This window comes from Chinchilla lanigera, unplaced genomic scaffold (genome assembly GCF_000276665.1).
Source record: "Chinchilla lanigera isolate Chin_1 unplaced genomic scaffold, ChiLan1.0 scaffold00085, whole genome shotgun sequence".
NCBI lineage: Eukaryota > Metazoa > Chordata > Mammalia > Rodentia > Chinchillidae > Chinchilla > Chinchilla lanigera.
Window position 1 is genome coordinate 4,208,720 of NW_004955486.1, and position 17,302 is coordinate 4,226,021.

At 58.2% G+C, this 17,302-nt stretch overlaps 1 protein-coding gene across 1 annotated transcript; it reads left to right on the plus strand.

Moving 5' to 3' along the window:
• The first annotated feature begins 277 nt into the window (after positions 1–277).
• Positions 278–16,894, plus strand: LOC102022929 (solute carrier family 2, facilitated glucose transporter member 7). Its single transcript, XM_013504142.1, is given in 18 exon segments — positions 278–349; positions 1,123–1,282; positions 1,350–1,628; positions 4,201–4,337; positions 5,192–5,287; positions 7,676–7,778; positions 7,781–7,835; positions 8,202–8,236; positions 8,239–8,325; positions 9,210–9,362; positions 10,640–10,771; positions 11,141–11,325; positions 13,173–13,283; positions 13,651–13,752; positions 14,422–14,497; positions 15,977–16,104; positions 16,674–16,773; positions 16,776–16,894. Coding segments are annotated over 18 exon segments (2,130 nt in total).
• Positions 16,895–17,302: the final 408 nt, after the last annotated feature.

A 17,302-nucleotide genomic window follows, 5' to 3' on the forward strand; every position in this document is an offset into this window, starting at 1 on the left:
GAACATCAAGGGTCCCAGCAGCAAGGCCAGGGTTGGGGGACAGGCCCCTGTGTTCAATATGGCAGAGATCAGAGGAAAGGGGCGTGTGCGTATGAGCACTGCAGGGAGCATGGGTGAAGCGGGCAGGCACAGCGGGATGTGGTGGCACACACTTGTCATCTCAGGCTGAGGCAGGAGGATCACCTTGAGCTTGAGACCAGCCTGAGCTACATAGTTAGTTCAATACATAGCGAGACCCTATCTTAAAAAACACCCAAAAAAGAGGACATGTACAGCAATGGCAAAGCCTGGAGGCCTGGAGGAGGAAGCTGCAGATGTCTGCGGCAGGATGTGCCCGCTTCTCCGAGAGGTTAGGGCGGCAGCGGCCAGAACAGCTGGGAAGGGGGCTCCCACGCTGAGGAGCAGCAAGGTCCCACTCCTGGGCCAGGGGGCCGTGGTGCCGCTCACATTAATGGGAGCACCCAGATCTCAGGGCACACTCGGGACGGGATTCTAGTGTCTCGCTGTCCACCCCGGGATGCAGACCTGGCTTCCGCCACTCACCTCTCAGCTGTGCAACATGGACAGGTCACTTAGCTGTTCTGTGCCTGAGCCACGCCCCCAGCGCCGTGGTGAGAACCGACAGCACTATGTGTTAAGTACTCTTAGCCATTCATAGGTGCTTGGGAACGAGCATTCGCCTGGAAGACAAATAAACCCACACGTAAAACACAGCGAGTGACCTCTACCCACGTATGCCAGGAGGGTAGCCAGCCAGCGCGCGGGTCAGGACACAGAGGCTGCGGGCGCTGAGTCAGGGCACCCAGGGCGGGCACGAGAAGCGGGGCACAGGCAGGAAGGCGCTCGGAGAGTCAGGAGGTGCGCTCAGGCAGCCGTGAACATCACAGCCAGCGCCACTGGCGCCGAGCAGCGGCTCCACGGTCAGGAACACGCGTGGGCCCGTGATCTGGGGACAGCGTGTCCTCAGTGTGGGCGGGACCCTTCCGCCAGCTGGGGGCCCGGATGGAGCGGACAGCAAAGGAGTTGCCCCAGCCGCTCTCCTCCCCTCCGCTGCCGGGCCCGTGACACAGACACACTCCTCATGACTGTCATAACTCCAGACTCTCGGCCCTGGCACCCCAGCGCTTACACCGGCAGCTTCCAGGAGCCTGGCGCCTTTACACTTGGACTGAGGGGCATTCCCGGGAGCCCGGGAGCCTCGCCTTGCAGGTGGCCTGTGATGGGACTTCTCAGCCCCCGCAGCTGCACGAGCTAATCTCCCTAATAAGCCCTCCTCGGGTCTGTAACCCGCACTGACTGCACAGAGCTCCCCGGAGCTGGAGGACCCAGGGCCTGTGCTGCACCTGTAGCTCCCATCCGCCAAGCCCCAGTGCACTGGCTTCGGGGGCGACAGCCCCGCTGGGATCTCAAAGGACCTGAGACCCGGGACAAGGATGTGCTAAGCAGAAACAGCCACAGGAAGGAGCATGGTCTCCCCGTCACCTGGACCGTTGTGGGGACTCGGAAAGGTAGGGGACACGTGGTGTCCGTCCAGGCGCTAGGCACGGCGCTTCGACCCAGCCCAAAGACACAGAACTGGCTGGTCATCAGCGACCCACATCTGAGCTTCTCTAGTAACAAACGCACAGGTGACTGTGGTCAGTAGAATAACGGCTTTTCAAAGGTGCCTGAGTCTAAGCCCTGGAACCTGGGCGTAGGCAGTGTGATCAAAATACAGCCTGGATGTCTCCCACCCAAGTAGTGACCAGGCTCAACCTTGCTCAGCTTCTGAGATCAGACGAGATCGGGCGCTTTTGGGGTGGTACGGACATAGTATAATCAAAACGTAGCGTGGGTGTTTAAATTTCTTAGACACGTTATCGTTTTATTTATTCATTCATGATGGACAGGGGAGTTGTTTCCATTTTTTCCACATGCAAGTATCTCTACGAGGTGTGATAAAAAAAATACAGGGCACGCTGCTGCCAGGCACCATCCGAAGGAAAGGCCGGGTTGTAAAGATATCACGCCGCGTCCTCATCCACCTCATTCATGGATCTGGCACAGTGTGACTTCTGGCCCTTCCCCAAAGTCAAAATGACTGCAGAAGGGAAACGCTTGGAGTTGATTCAGGACCTGGTGGCAGCCATAACAACACAACTAAAGAAAGACACTCAGGAAAGAGCACTTCCAGAGCTGCATCAGAAAGTGGCAAGAAAGATGGGATAAGGGTTTCTGAAGCAGGTGGATTTTGACAGGGACTCGTGGCTATGTGTTCTTTACTGCAATAACAAAACCTTTTTCGGTTTCTTTGGGACAGGGTCTCACTATGTAATTCAGGCTGGTCTTGAACTCTCTATGTAGCCCAGGCTAGTTTGAGCTCCTGTGAATCTTCCTGCCTCAGCCTCCCAAGGACTGGGATTACAGGTGTGTGCACCACCATGACCAGTTTAAATTTTTTAAGCATTTACCGCATTTTGATCACAGCTCATAATTTTCACAGTGATCCTATGAAGCAGCACCTGGCACATCATGACTATTCAGCCGTTTCCTGCTCTGTTTTCCAGACTGGGTGATTCTAACAGGGGTGTCTTTGTTCAATAACTTATTGACTTATTTAATATTTGTATCAGTTTTCCTTATTGTAACAACATACCTGAGCTAATTAATGAAACAAGAGAAAAGGTTGACTTTGGCTCACGGTTACGGAGACTCCAGTCCATGGTAGGTGGGCCCTGCTGCTCTGAAGCCTGTGCAGGGACAGCCCAGCAGAGCGCAGCATGTGACAGAGGAGGCCCATTCACCTCCCAAAAAAAGGAAGAGGCCAGTGTCCCTCTGCCCTCCTCAACCACACCCCAGTGGCGGGAAACCTCCCACTGGGCCACCTCCTAAAGGTGCAAAGCCCCTTGCACCAGCACCAAAGCTCTGAACACACGGGCCGCTGGGCAACACCACAGCGCCAAGCCACAGCCACACTGTGGGGTGTGATGAACAGTAATAAAGTTGCCTTCTTTAAAAAAGTGTTTCAAGCCAGGTACCAGTGGTGTATGCCTATGATCCCAGCACTCTGGAAGCTGAGGCAGGAGGATTTCAAGTCCTGCCTGGGAAACTTAGTTGCAGAGGACCACCTAGGCGACTCTCCTTGGAAGAGGAGCAATTGCCTCCATTTTGGCTGAGCCTGACCCTATTTCCATGTATAGCTATATACAGAGAGGGCTAGGACTTTTCCTTATCCCCTCGATTGGCTTTAAGCAATGCATACCAGTTTAGCCTAGGTGCTGATGGTAGTCTTTGGAGATGGCAGGCGTGTTTCCCCGGACCCCTGTTGTTCCCACAAGTAAGCCAGGATGAGGCAGGATGTGTGAGCCGGTGCTCCACGCTGTGGGCTGGGACCCAGCCTTTAGATAGAGGCTATGACTTCCTGGGGCTTCAAACATTACACATCACAGCTGAAACACTGACCCCAGAACATTAGCTATTATCTCAGTTGTGTTATGCAGATTACTCTTCTGCATATCCTTCTCTCTGCATTGCAAAGGTGATTGCAGGCCTCCTACCTAGCCCCGCTCCTGGCACTCACCTTCCCAGGGTTCTCGCAGTCACTCATCCTCAAGCCGCTCCCTTCTTCATGAATAAATAAAACCCGTGTTCAGCCCTGGATCGAGGCCTTTGTTCCAGATGGCCATCGTTGGGGCTGGACTTAGGACCCCTTAACTCCCTACAACTACAAACATGCCTTAGTGACTTTATTCTCACCATGGGTTGCACTGGAAATGGTAGACTGGAATCAACTCACTAGAATTCCAGTAACTTTTCATGGGATTACAAATACAAACTTCCGGGGCCTCCATGAGGACTGGGAAGGGCTCTCTATACTTAGTGAGACACTGTCTCAGAATAAAAAATACAAAGGGCTGGGTGTGGAGTTCAGGGGTAGAGCGCTCCAGAGTTCAAGGCCCAGTATCAGACACACGAATGGACAATCAGCCCCAGGGCATTCGAGGAAACCGCACAGAGTGATAACACAAGGGAACCATCCCGGGTCCAGGCCACGTCCCGCCTGGGTTGCCGGAGCTCTTCATTTATGGGACCAGCGGCAGTGACTGTGGAGCTTCTGGCCAGGGGCTTGGTGGATGCAAAGATAAAATTCACGCGGTGCGTGAGTGGCACTGCTGAACATCACCCGTATCTTATCAGCCTGAGAGCCGGCTCGGTCCATAGGGCAAGCGGGCGGGGAGACCCAGCAGGATCGCCAGGCACTGCTGCAGCCCGCGCTGGCATCGGGGAGCAGGCGCTCCCGCAGGATGGTGGAGGACAGCAGGACGGGGACCCCTGGGGCCAGCCCTCCCAGGGAGCGGGTAAGCGCCCCTCTAAGAGGCAGGGCCTGCCAGGGCCCCTTTCCCTCCCTGCGTGGGGCCTGCAGGCCCAGGGTTAGTTCCACGGAGTGGGACTGGGCCACCTGCCCCGGGGCGCAGAGGGGAAGAGCCATCCCGCTCCTCCCTGTGATGGCTGGGGAGACCCCTGGCGCTGGGCGTGCGCCCCTCACCTTCCCAAGGCCCTGGAGGGTGACAGGGAGGTGTCCTCTGAAGAACATCCACATCCTGTCCCCTCTCTCCGGCTGGCCCTGGGCTCAGGCTGTGGGCATTGCTCCGGGCACAGTGGGGTGGGGTGGAGGTGAGGGCAGACAGCTGGCCTCGGGGGGCCCTCTGGGAGGCACCCACAGCCTGCCCACTACCGCACCTCAGGCTTTGCCCCTGAGCCACTCGGGGTGTCGGGACAGCCGTGGAAACCTGGCCCCGGTTCCTCAGAATGGCTCAGGAGCCAGGGCTCTGTCCGGACGGGTCCTTCCCAAGCCGCCTGCTATCCCCCGCTGACAAGGACCCTCAACCCTGCTGGCTTCTGTCCATCGCCTGTCACCCTGTCTCCAGGCACTGCCACTGTTGGGGTTACACGTCTGTGTGTCCACTTTGTGTCCCTAAAGCGCCCGCCACCGCCCGCGTCACCCCAGGCCTAGTGCAGGGCAGGGCGCAGTCGCTCAAATACGTTCCCAAGAGGGAAAAGCACCAGGAGGCTGGGAACGAGGCCCCGGCGCGCCCTGGTGGCCCAGCCCGGCCACTTCCCTCCGCCTTTCCTGGCAGCACACTTCCGGAGGGGGCAGGAGGTGGAGGCCTGGTGACCCCACAGAGCCCCAGCCCTGCCCTCTCCGCTGCAGCTCACGCCTACCCTGGCGCTGGCCATCCTGAGTGCGGGCCCGGGCTCCGCCTTCCAGTACGGCTACAACATCTCCGTGGTGAACACACCACACCAGGTGGGCACGGTGGGCCATGGGAGGGGCTGCCCGCTTCCCCGGGGCCCACGTGGAGACCAGGGGCCTGCACTCACTGCCTGGCTCTTTGGGGTTCAAGCCCGTGACCTCAGCTGGACACGGCCACCTGCTGATGGCAGAGAGAAGGGGCCCAAGGTGGAACCCCAAGGAGACTTGGGAGTGAGATTGGGGTGAGGGGAAGCAGTGGACACTGAGCTGTGGTCCCTTGTGGAGGGCGTGACCACCCTTGCCACCCTGGGAGGCTGAGGCAGGAAGACTGCAAGTGTAAGTCCAGCCGAGAGCAGGAGATGAAAGTTTGATTGGGCACTAGAGAGAATGGCGTGGTGGCTCTTGCCCGTAATCCCAGAACTCAGGAGGCTGAGGCAGGAGGATTGCTACAAGTTTGAGGCCAACCTGGCCTCCATAAGTAAGACCCTGTCTCAAAAAATTTAAAAAAAAAAAAAAAGCAAGAGAAGAGCAGAGACCGAGAGGCAGACACATTTTTGAAGGATTCTGTTGTCCTGGAAAACTAGGCAGTGAAGCCTCAAGGAGGAGGCGAAGCATACTGCATACTGATGAGGGATGGGCAGAGAGGGGAAGACCAATGACTCAGACAGACAGACAGACAGATGCAGGAAAGAGGTCCTTGAGGAGACAAAGGGACAGAAGCCCACACGTGGGCAGAGCAGGTAGAGTCACCATTCACCAGGATGTGAGCTCTGCAGGATTGATTTTTAAAATCAATAGCCAGGGCCAGGGATACAGCTCAGTAGCACAAACACCTACCTGGCAAGCACAAGGTGCTGAGTTCGATTCCAGATACCAAAAAGAAAATCAGTGGTGTAGTGGTGTACACCTGTATTCCAGCACCCTGGGAGGCTGAGGCAGGAAGACTGCAGGTGTAAGTCCAGCCTGGGGCACTTAAAGACTTAATGAGACTTTGCCTCAAAAATATATAAATAATGCAAGTGTGGTGGCACAGGCCTGTAATCCCAGCACTTGGGAAGCTAAGGCAGGAGGACTGCTATGAGTTCGAGGCTAGCCTGAACTATATAGTGAGTTCAAGATCACCCCAGACTACACAGCAAGAACTTGTCTCAAAAAACTAAAAGATGAATGAATGAATGAATGAATGAATGAATAAATAAATAAATAAATAAATAAATAAATAAATAAATAAGGGCTGGGAGTGTAGGGCAGTGTGAAGGCCCTGGGCTCAGTTCCTGATACAGTGAAAAAAAAAGAATGCAATGTACCTATAATCTCAGCTACTCAAGAGGCTGAGGCAGGAGGATGGTGAGGTCAAGGCCAGTCTAGTGAGACCCGATCTCAAAGATAATTGGTAGGGTTAAATTACACACAACGCTTTGCAGGAGGGGCTGTAACATTGTTCCTGGCATGTATTCATATGCTTACATACCTACACTAACATGTGCACACCCACACGTGCACACCAATCACGTGTATCTGCACACTCGGAAGCACTGCCCTGTCTGGAGCAGCTTTTGGTTTTGCCTGTGGTCTGCTTTGCTTGGTGGTGCTGGAGACCTAACCCACAGCCTCACACAGCCCAGGCCAGCACGGACCCCTGGGCGGTGCCACTCCCTGGGACGTCGATTCTAAGTCAAGCAATGTACCCTGACTCCATCGCACCCACAGCGCCCAGATTCCCCATGAGACCTGTACGCTTTCCAGAACTGACTTTGAAAAGTTATGTAATTTCCCCAGAGCTGCACAGTTAGGCTGGGCATGGTGGTGCACACCTGTAGTCCCAGCACTTGGGAGGCTGAGGCAGGAGGACTGCTGCGAGTTCCAGGCCAGCCTGAGATACACAGTGAGTGCAATGCCAGCCTGAACTACATAGCAAGACCCTGTCTCAAAAAATTAAAAAAAAAAAAACAAAAAAAATCAAAGTCACACAGTTAGTATGAACATTTCCTATGTTACCTTTGGCAGAGTAAGGCTCCAAAAATGAATTTTTACATTGGATGTTAATTTTTTATTTTGCATTTGTTTGTGGTCCTGGGGGATGAACCCAGGGCCATTTCACTGAGCTACATCCCCAGCCCCTCTCCCCTCTGAGAGATCAGCAATAGCTAAATTGCTAAATCACCCAGGCTAAACTTTTGAATCCTTCTGCCTCAGCCTCCCAGCGTGCTGGGGCTACAGGCACACCCCTGCATTAATGAATTTTTACAATTTCTTGGGCAGTCTGGTTTTCCCTCTCCGCTACCACAGAGTAGATTATTGCATCCTCGGGTACCAGCAGAGAATCGGCGGGTTCAACTGCGTCCTGTGGCTGCAGCAGAAGCATCTGTCCACGCAATGACTGCGTCACCGGCCCTAGAGTCCCAGAAGAGTCCAGGCTGTGGGTGGGGCTGTGCTTTCTAGGTCTTAAAGTCATTTTACAACCAAACCTACTTCAAGCGCCACGGAGCACCCCTGGATGGGACCTCGCTGCTGCTGCTGTGGTCCTGCACGGTGTCCATGTCCCCCCGGGCGGCCTGCTGGGGTCCCTGGGGGTCGGCCTGCTGGTGGATCGCTGCGGCAGGTAATTCCAGTGCTGCTCAACTGTCAGGGACCCCCACATGTCTGGGCAATGGTGCCCGTGGGGGCCGCTGTGACCCCGACAATCGTAGTCCGACCCAAGTCGGACACAGCCGCACCCTCTGCGGTGCGGCTGGCTGGGGGCGGGAACGCTGCGCCCGTACCGGGCTCAGGCCCGGACTTTGCGCGCTGGCGCGGCCACGGTCCGGGCGGAGGCCGGGCGCAGGGGCGCTGGGTCGGGGGCGCTTGAGGCGCGCGGGGTCCGGAGCTGGGGCAGGAGGGGGAGCCTCCTTCTCGCTGCTGAGCTCCACTTCACACATACACACACACACACACACACACACACGCCGCCCCCGCCGATGTCTCGCAGAAAGAGAGCCCTGCTGGTCAACAACGTCTTCGCCATCGTCCCGCCATCCTGATGGGCGTCAGCAGCGTGGCCCGGGCTTTTGAGCTGATCATCATCTCCCGGGTGCTGGCGGGAATCTGTGCGGGTACCTGGGGCCGCAGAAGCTCCGCCTGCCTCAGTGCCCGGATGCCCAGGGCTCTGAGAGCGCTAGGTCTCTGCCTGCCGATTTCTTCTCCTCCTCCTCAATCTGTCCTGGGGCCTTGAAAACCTCGTCCTTTCTAGCCCCTTCCCTTCATCTAAAGAAATCTCTTCACAAACACACTTTTACTGTTAGGTACAGAAAACCCGTAAGGTTTTACCAGGCATCTTCTGAGGAGGCTGTAGCATTTAGACTGAGAATTAGGAGCTTTGGGCAAAAGCAATACAGAATTTGGGTCTTGGTCAGCAGGTGAGCAGAGCTTTTTTGTGGTTCCTTCTATTTAAAAAACAACACAAAAATAGCTAGCCAGGTGCACACCCCTTGGTGCAGCACGCCTGTAATCCCAGCACACTCGAGGCTGAGGCAGGAGGATTGCTGTGAGTATGAGGCCAACCTAGGATGCATAGTGAGTTCAAGGCCAGGCTGCACTACATAGTGAGACCCTGCCCTCCGCCCCCCGGCCCCTGCAAAAGGAAAAAAAGCTATATAAGTTACCCATGTTTAGAAACATCAGAAAGTCAAAGCGATAACTCTAAGGCCCCCCCAAGGCTAGCTCCTGCTTTAAGCCCTGGGGACGCAGAGAAGTCCGGAGTCCTCCCCGGCAGATATCCAGGCCAGCCGCTAGGAAGGAAAGGTATTCTCGTCCCACCCCGGCCATGTCCCCACGGGGCGTTCGGTACAAGTCCCACCTAAAGGGTCGAGAACAACCCACTTCGCTCAGCCACAGAGGGGCTGACACCCCGAGAAGCTGGGCTTGGGACTGGCACTGAATCCGTAGGCACTGGCTCCTGCAGCGCTCGGCCAGCCCTCCTTTCCCTCCGCTGCCCCAGGCGTGGCCTACAGCGCCCTCCCCGTGTACCTGGGCGAGCTGGCCCCCAAGGACCTGCGAGGGGCACGGGGGATGATGACTGAGGTGTTCGTCATCTTCGGAATCCTCCTGGCGCAGGTCCTCAGTCTGCAGGCCATCCTGGGCAACGCCACAGGTAATGCAGGCACAGAAGTCACTGCGGGGGAGCTGGACGTGGGGCCAGGGGACGCAGGGCCCTTGCTCAGGGGCCAGGTCACGGGCGCTGGGGCTGGGCCGTGTGCAGCTTGGAGACGCAGGTGACCTTGGCCAGGGCCGTCCCCTCAAGCGGGAAAGTGCTGGCTCCTTTAGCTGCTCCAGGAGCCAGGCCGTGGCGGGGGCCACAGGGGCAGGCAGCAGGTGCAGCCGCCGCGGCTGTGGTGAGGGCGCATGGGGTCTTCTGGGGGCTCCAGTTTCCTAGGTGAGCCAGGAGCAAGGCCTATGCCCGAGGGTGGGGTGAGGATGAACCCAGTGCCTCGCACCCTGGGCCACGGCCCCATCCACGCAGCTCCCGGGTGTCTGTAGCTGTCTGCTCTTGCTTTATCTCCACCCTGTCTTTCTTTCCCTTCCTCCCTCCCTCCTTCCTTTCTCTCTTGTTCCTCTTCCTCCTTCCTTCTTTCCTTACTTCCTTTCTTTCTCCCTTCCTTCCTTCCTTCTTTCTCTCTCTCCCTCTCTCTTATGGTCAAACCCACATCCTTCCAATGCTAATCAAACACTCTACTACTAAGCTACATCCCCACTTCTTTTTCAATTTTTTTATTTTCAGATAATCTTGCTAAGTTGCCCAAACTGGCCTCCAATTTTCAATCCTCCTGCCTCAGCCTCCCGAGTAGCTGGGATTACAGGTGTGGCCACCCCCCACCCAGCTATTCCACAGTACCTGGAAGGCACTGAGAGACCAGAGGCGGGAGGCCCGAGAAAGGGCACAGGTAGTGACTGGGGAGCTGGACGTCAACATTAGGGAGGCTCCACCCCAGGGCACGTGCGCAGGTGCTGCCCGGCTCCTTGCACCCTGAGACACTCCCTTGCCACCATTTTTGATTATTCTGTCACCGTCTGTATTCCCACGTGGGAAACAGGTTCAGACAGCTCAGACAACCCCCCACCACAGCCGATGTCTAGAAGGACCTGGGCGCAGCCTGCCCTCCTCCAAGGGTGGCGAGGCGGCCAGCTCCGGCCCTGGGCCCAGGACGCAGGCCTGGTTCCCTCCTCCCAGGCCCACACTTTCCACTCCTGGCTGTGCAGTTGATCACAGTCGTTCTCTCCACGTTCAAGCCCTGGGCGGGTTCCGCTGTCCCTGTCCTCGGTGGGGAGGACCCGCACCCAGCCAGAGGCAGAGCCAGGCCCGCCAGGAAGCGGGTCCCCTCCCCCACCTCTGTTGTTGCGGCTCAAGTCCTCCCTCGCATCCGTCCTCAGGCTGGCCAGTGCTCTTGGCTGTCACCGGGGTCCCTGCGCTTCTGCAGCTGCTATCGCTGCCCGTCTTCCCCTAGAGCCCCCGCTACACCCTGATTCAGAAAGGAGATGAAGAGGCCACCCTGCGAGATACTGACCCTAACACTCACCCTCACCCTAACCCTGCTCCCCACAGGAGGAAGCCAGGGGCTCCTCCGGGGCCCCTCCTCCCACCCACTCACCCCCAGAGCTTCCCACAGCCCAGCGGGGTGATGCACACCTGTCATCCCAGCACTCTAGGAGGCTGAGGCAGGAGGACCACAAATTGGAGCCCAGCCTGGGCAGCTTAGCGAGACCCTGACTCAAAAATTAAACAGAGCTGGGGCTTCCGCTCAGTGCCAAGGCCCTGGGTTCCATCTCAGCCCCTGAGAGGGTCTGCAGTGGGGATGGCACCCAGCAGGGGCACGGAGGGCCAAGGGGAGCGCACGGCCGGACGCCGAGGCAGCGTGAACTCCTCCCCAGACCCGCGCAGGCTGAGGCGCGGCGGCGACGCGGAGGCCGAGCTGCGAGACATGCACACCGAGGAGCGGGCGGAGCGCGCCGCCGGCCCCGCGTCCCTGCGCCACCTGGTGGCCCAGCGGGCGCTGCGCTGGCAGCTCGTGTCCGTGGTCGCGCCCATGGCCGGCCAGTAGCTGTCGGGGATCAACGCGGTGCATGCCTCGGTGCCCCGGGTGGCGGGGTGCGGCGGGATCTGCGCCCCTCGGGAGGGACACGCGGGGCGCTTCTGCAGGGAAAGAGACCCCGTTAGAAGCCAAGTGTCAAGATGCAAACCTAATCCCAGCTACTCAGGAGGCTGAGGCAGGAGCATGTCGGATTGGAGGCCAACCTGGCCAGTTTAGCCAGACCCTGTCTCAAAATAAAAAATAAAAACGGTGGCGGTGTAACTCGGGGCAGAGGCCCTGAGTCCAGTCGTTTAATCCTCGGGCCAAATAAATAAAAACCCACTGGAAAGAAAAGGGAAATCAGACTTCTCTGACACACAGACAGCTCCGGAGGAAGACAGAGCACCCAGCCCAGAGGGGCTGAGGACTGGACCGAAAGCAGAAGTCACAGACCCTCTCTCTCTGCCTCCAAACTCCAGCCCGCAGAGGGCCGCTTCCTTCTTGTCTTGCTATGTTCATTTATCCACTTGGTACTGGGTGTAGAATCCAGGCGCAGCTGCATCGCTGCGCTACATCCCAGAGTTTTTAATGTTTTATTTTGAGACAGGGCCTCACTAACTTACTCAGACTGGCCTCAAAGTTGCCACCCTCCTGCCTCAGCCTCCCCAGCTACAGTGTCCTTCTTTGCTTCCCAGCCCCCATGGAGCCTGCCAACAGCTCTGTCCCCCTTATGCTCCAGACTGGCACACAGCAGCCGGAGCCTGGGCCCACGTCCAGCTCCAGGGAGGGCAGGGGCTGGCCTGGCCTGGGTGTGGACGGGCCTTGGATGCCCAGGTAGTGCCCTAGCTGCAGAGCCTCCGTGGCCACGCTGCATCTGTGGTAGCTCCATGGTGAGCAGAGTAAGGCACAGACCCGAAGAGACAAGCATGAGGACGTGTGTGGAGCCCTGGTGGCCAGCCGGGCAGCCCCGTGGGTAATCAGGAGGTGGTGGCCCTGGGCCTTCAGGTCCACAGTGTTTACAGAGTGTTTACAGGAGAAGTTGGCACCCTGGGTGGGAGCCAGCAGCGGGAACCAGCGTGCCAGGCTTGTGAACCCGCTGTTCACGAGCAGAAGACCGGTCTACTGGGCCTAAAATGAGAGGAAAGACCGGGCGTGGTGGCACTTGGGAGGCTGAGGCAGCAGGATCGTTTCGAGTTCAAGATCAGCGTGGGCTACAAAGTGAGCTCAAGGCCAGCCTGAACTGCATAGCGAGACCCTGTCTCAAAAAAAAAGTGAGAGGAAAGAAGTTCTAAAAAACCCACGCCTGTCAACCCAGCACTAGGGAGGCTGAAGCAGGAGGGTTACTGCGAGTTCGAGGCCATCCTGAGCTACACAGTGAGTTGGAGGCCAGCCTGAACTGCATATCAAGACCGTGTCTCAAAAAGACAAAACAACAACATAAAAGAAGTCCTATGAGACCCTTTTATTCTGCTCTCACAGAATAATCCAGCATAAGGGAGCTGGGGCAGGGTACTGGGATTGAATCAGGACTCAGGGCACTCACACTATGCTACATCTACAGACTTTTTATTATGATTATTTAGAAACAGCATCTTACTGTTGCCCAGGCAGGGATCCAACTTGGGATCCTCCTGCCTCAGCCTCCCAGAGCAGTGGTGACTCCCACTCTACAGATGCGGAACCTAAGGCTCATGGTCACAGAGCCCTGGCCCTGAAGGTCCAGGCACTGGTCCCCGCTGTCCTAACTCCTAACTCCACCGGCATCCGCTGCCTCGCTCCCCCATGTCCCCCTGGTCCCCAGCTCAGGCTCCCTGCCTGCGTGTTGCTGGAGGGGAAGACAGGAAGCCCGTGGCCGCGTCTCCGGCCTTTCCTCACAGCCCGGGTTTGGGTTTTAGGTCAGTTACTACGCAGACACCATCTGCGTGTCGGCCGGCGTGGACCCCGCGCAGTCCCAGTACGTGACCGTGGGTGCTGGTGTGGTCGACATAGTGGTGACCCTCGTCTCGGTGAGTGGCCCCCGGAGGCAACAGGAGCCCCACGGCCGGGGTCACCCGCTGACCCCTGCGTGGCTTAGGCCGGGCAGCCCAGCGTTCGTTCAGATGCAGTCTGTGCAAACGTGTGATGTCCTCACAGTGACCCCGCACCCGGATGTGACGCGGGTCATTCGGAGCTTACCTCCTAACACCCAGCTCCGCGCGCTCGATTTTTCTTTTCCTCCCTCCCTTCCTTCCTTCCTTCTTTTCTTCCTTCTTTGCTTCTTCCAACACCACTTCCGGCCCAGCCGGGGGCTGGGGCAGCGGCCCCAGGGTTTGCGGTGCCGGACAGGAAGGGCGGAGCGCGGTGCCCTCCGGTGCTCAGTGCGCGTCCCCGCAGGCCTTCACGGTGGAGCGGCTGGGGCGGCGCCTCCTCCTGCTGCTCGGCTCCGGCGTCTGCAGTTGCGCATGCCTGGTGCTGAGCCTGGCGCCGCTCTTCCAGGTCTCGCTGCCTCCCCTGCCCAGTGGGAGATGGGGGCGGGGGACCCCATAGACCCAACCCAGCCCGACCACGGGGTTGACGCTCAGCTCTCTCCTCGGAGCCCATGGTGTCACCTACACCCACATGCAAACGGCTCGATGGGATCCCCTGACCTAAGGCAGGAGGACGTGCTGGGCAGGGTGGCACTCAGGAGGCTGAGGCAGGAGATTCACTATGAATTGGAAGCCCAGGTGGTCTGCAGGGCATCCTGGCCTGGGGGCTCCTAGAAGGATGCTCTCTGGATCCCAGGGAGTGAGTGGGGACCCAAGATCACAGCCTGACTGTGCTGGGGCCGAGGGGCCCGAGGTCCCCGTGGTCAGGGTCCTCTGGCTCGAAGTCCACCTTTGTAGGCCTGAGGCCTTAACGTGCTCGCTCAGCTGGCCACAGCAAGGGGAAATGCGTGGATTTTGTGTGGTGCAGAGGGCAGCGCCCCTGCTCACCGTACCCCTGACCAGGGAAAGGGTCATGGCAGCCACCACCACAGCACTGTCCTTCTTGACCTTGTCCTTGTCCTCCCCATGCCCACAGAGCCCCAGAGGCCCCTGCAAAGTTCAGGCCTGCAGGCGTGGCTCCTCCCGTGGCCGGAAGCTGGGTACAGCAGTGAGGTCTGAGCCTCGTCTGTCCCCACAGGACGCAGTCCCTGAGCTGTCCTGCCTAGGCGTCGTCTGCGTCCTGGCGTACATCGCGGGACACTCCATCGGGCCAAGTGAGTTCTGCGCCCTGCCAGGCTGCAGGCCTGGTGCATGCAGGTGCCGGTAGGCGCTGACAACCTGATGGTTGGGGTTCACAACATCCCTGATGCGGCCAGGCCCACCCTCCAAAAGCTTGTCCTCTGATCTTGCCCAGTTAGTTGACCTTTGCCCTGCTAGCCATTCTGGGTCACATTTATTCATTCAACAAACACCTCCAGTGCCAACCAGTGGTGCAGTTAGGCCAGTGCCTCACTAATCTGTGTCCCCAGTGTTGCCCAGACTCTCCACCTGGAGATGCGGAAGGAGCCGGGGAGGGAAGAACGTACTCTGAATGTACAAACCACAGGCGTACGTGCAAGAGGAGACCGGATACACAGGGACCAGCGAAAAGTACAGTGAATGTTGTGAATGTCCAACGCTTTAAAAAACGTGTTACATGAAAGGACACACTGCCATGAACCCCGCTCAGAGCACTCCCTTGGCCTTGAACACGCTCACCCCAGCATCCCTGCTGCTTTCTGCAGCAGCTCTGGAGTCCTGCCCTGAATAGCGTTAGCCATGCTGTCCTGGCTGCCTTGATTCAAAACGTCCCCCTTTTACAGTCATTTTCACTTGGGGGAAGAGCAGAAGTCACGCAGTTTCAGATCTGATGGCTAAGGTGGCGGAGGACACAGCGTCGTCGTGTTTTTAGGAGCTGCCTTGCTGTTGGACGGCGCTCGGCGGTGGCATTCACCATATTTTTGGACCACATCTCACAAAGACCCTCACGAAAGAGCACTTCCAGAGCTGCTTCAGAAAGTAGCAGGAACCGTAGGAAGAGTGTGGTCAAAGCGAGGGGGAGGGTTTTGAAGGGGATTCGTGGCTGTGTGTCTGTTACTGTTTTAAAGTCTATTTAAACATTCCCCCTATTTTTAGATCACTCCCTGTACAGGGGGTCTTCGGTGTTAAATTTTCATGGGAGTGGCGAGGAGGGAGAGTGATGGCTTTGCGTTCCTGGGACAGTCACCAGCAGGCCCCAAGGGGAGGGACAAACAGGAGCCGCAGTTCCCCACTCCCCCCACAGGGGGCAGCGCTGCCTCAGCCCGGGAGCTGCGGGGCGCAGAATTTCAAATGACCCCCTCTGTGCCTCTGAGGGGACAGCGACCCATCCTCGGGTCACTGCTCCTGGGGAGCTGTCCATCCCCCGCTTGCTTTCTTTTCCTTTTTTTGTGCAGAGCTGGGTGGAAGCCGGGGCCTCGCACAGGCTAGCCAAGCTCCGCTGCCCACGTCGCCCTCTGCAGACCCTCCCGGGCACAGCAGGCTGCGGGGAAATCAGCCGTGGCGCTCACACTCGGCTCCCCAAGCAGACACTGTGCAGAACCCTTTCGCCGTCCTGCTGCGGGTTCCTCGCTGCTCCCTGGCCACCTGCCCCCCAGCAGGCGAGCCTCAGGCCCAGGCAAGGCAGGCCGTGTCCCAAGCTGCCCCCCACTGGCCCTGTGCCCTGTGCCCTCCAGGTCCCGTGCCCTCGGTGGTGAGGACCGAGCTCTTCCTGCAGTCCTGGTGGCCGGCCGCCTTCGCGGTGGATGGGGTTGTGCACTGGCTCACCAACTTCATCGTAGGCTTGGTGTTCCCGTCTATCCAGGTGAGCCGCCCTTCCCCCCGTGCCCGTGTCACGCTGCCCTGCCCAGGGGCTGAGCGACAGATCCCCCTCTCAGCAGGACGGCTGCCAGTTCAGCCGTGCTCACACGAGACACCGCCAGCACTACTGCTTTTTTGTTTTTGAGACAGAGTCTCACTTTGTATCCCAGGCTGGCCTTGAACTCACCACGATCCTCCTGCCTCAGCCTCAGAGTGCTGGGATTACAGGCGTGTGCTGCCACGCCCAGCTGTGGCCCAGCTCTTGAGATGAGCCGGTCCCCCCTACGGAAGGGGGTTGGCCTCACTGCATACGAACGGCTGCGGGCTATGAAACCCAAAGACGTCAGAAAGCAAGTGGGGTTAGGGCAGCACACTCCTCTGCCCCTGCCCCTGCCCCTGCCCCTGCCCCTGCCCCTGCCCCTGCCCCTGCCCCTGCCCCTGTCACTCCTTCTCTCCTGAGCTGAGCACCCCGGCCCTCGTCCCCGACCCAGGAAGCAGGCCCAGGAGACTTGGCTGTGCTCTGATGTCCCGGGACCCGGTTCCCCTGAGGCGTCCCTGTCACGCGCCCTCTAGGCCGGCCTGGGTTCCTACTGCTTCATCGTCTTTGCCGGGCTCTGCGTGCTCACCGCTGCCTACATCTACGTGGTCATCCCCGAGACCAAGGGCAAGACCTTCTGGAGGTCAACCGCATTTTTGCGAAGAGGAACGGAGTGGAGATTCCAGAGGAGAAAGAGGAAGTCGCTGGAGTGGGGCATTGCCCGCCCACCGCGCCCGCCAAGGAGACTGCCCTGTAGTGGCAGGTGTGTCACCCACGGGCCAGTTCCAGGCGGCCTTTCCTGAGAAAGGGACCCGGGCCCCAGGCTCCTAGGCAGGGTGACAGCAGCGAGACCATTGTACTCCAAGGAACACAGAGTCTGGGGGGGAGTAATGGGGTGGTGGGTGCGTGTGTTGATAAGACTCAATTCCTTGCCAGGCCTGGTGGTGCACATCTATAATCCCAGCTACTTGGGAGGCTGAGGCAGGAGGATCACCAGTTTGAGGCCAACCTGGGCAATTTAAAAAGACCCTGTCTCAAAGTAGAATAAAAAGGAGAGGAGGTATAGCTCAGTATGAAAGCCCTGGGTTCAATCCCCAGTAGAACAAGCAAAAACAGAGATACCTTGATTCTGCATTGGTACCAGAACTTAAAGACGTATGAACAC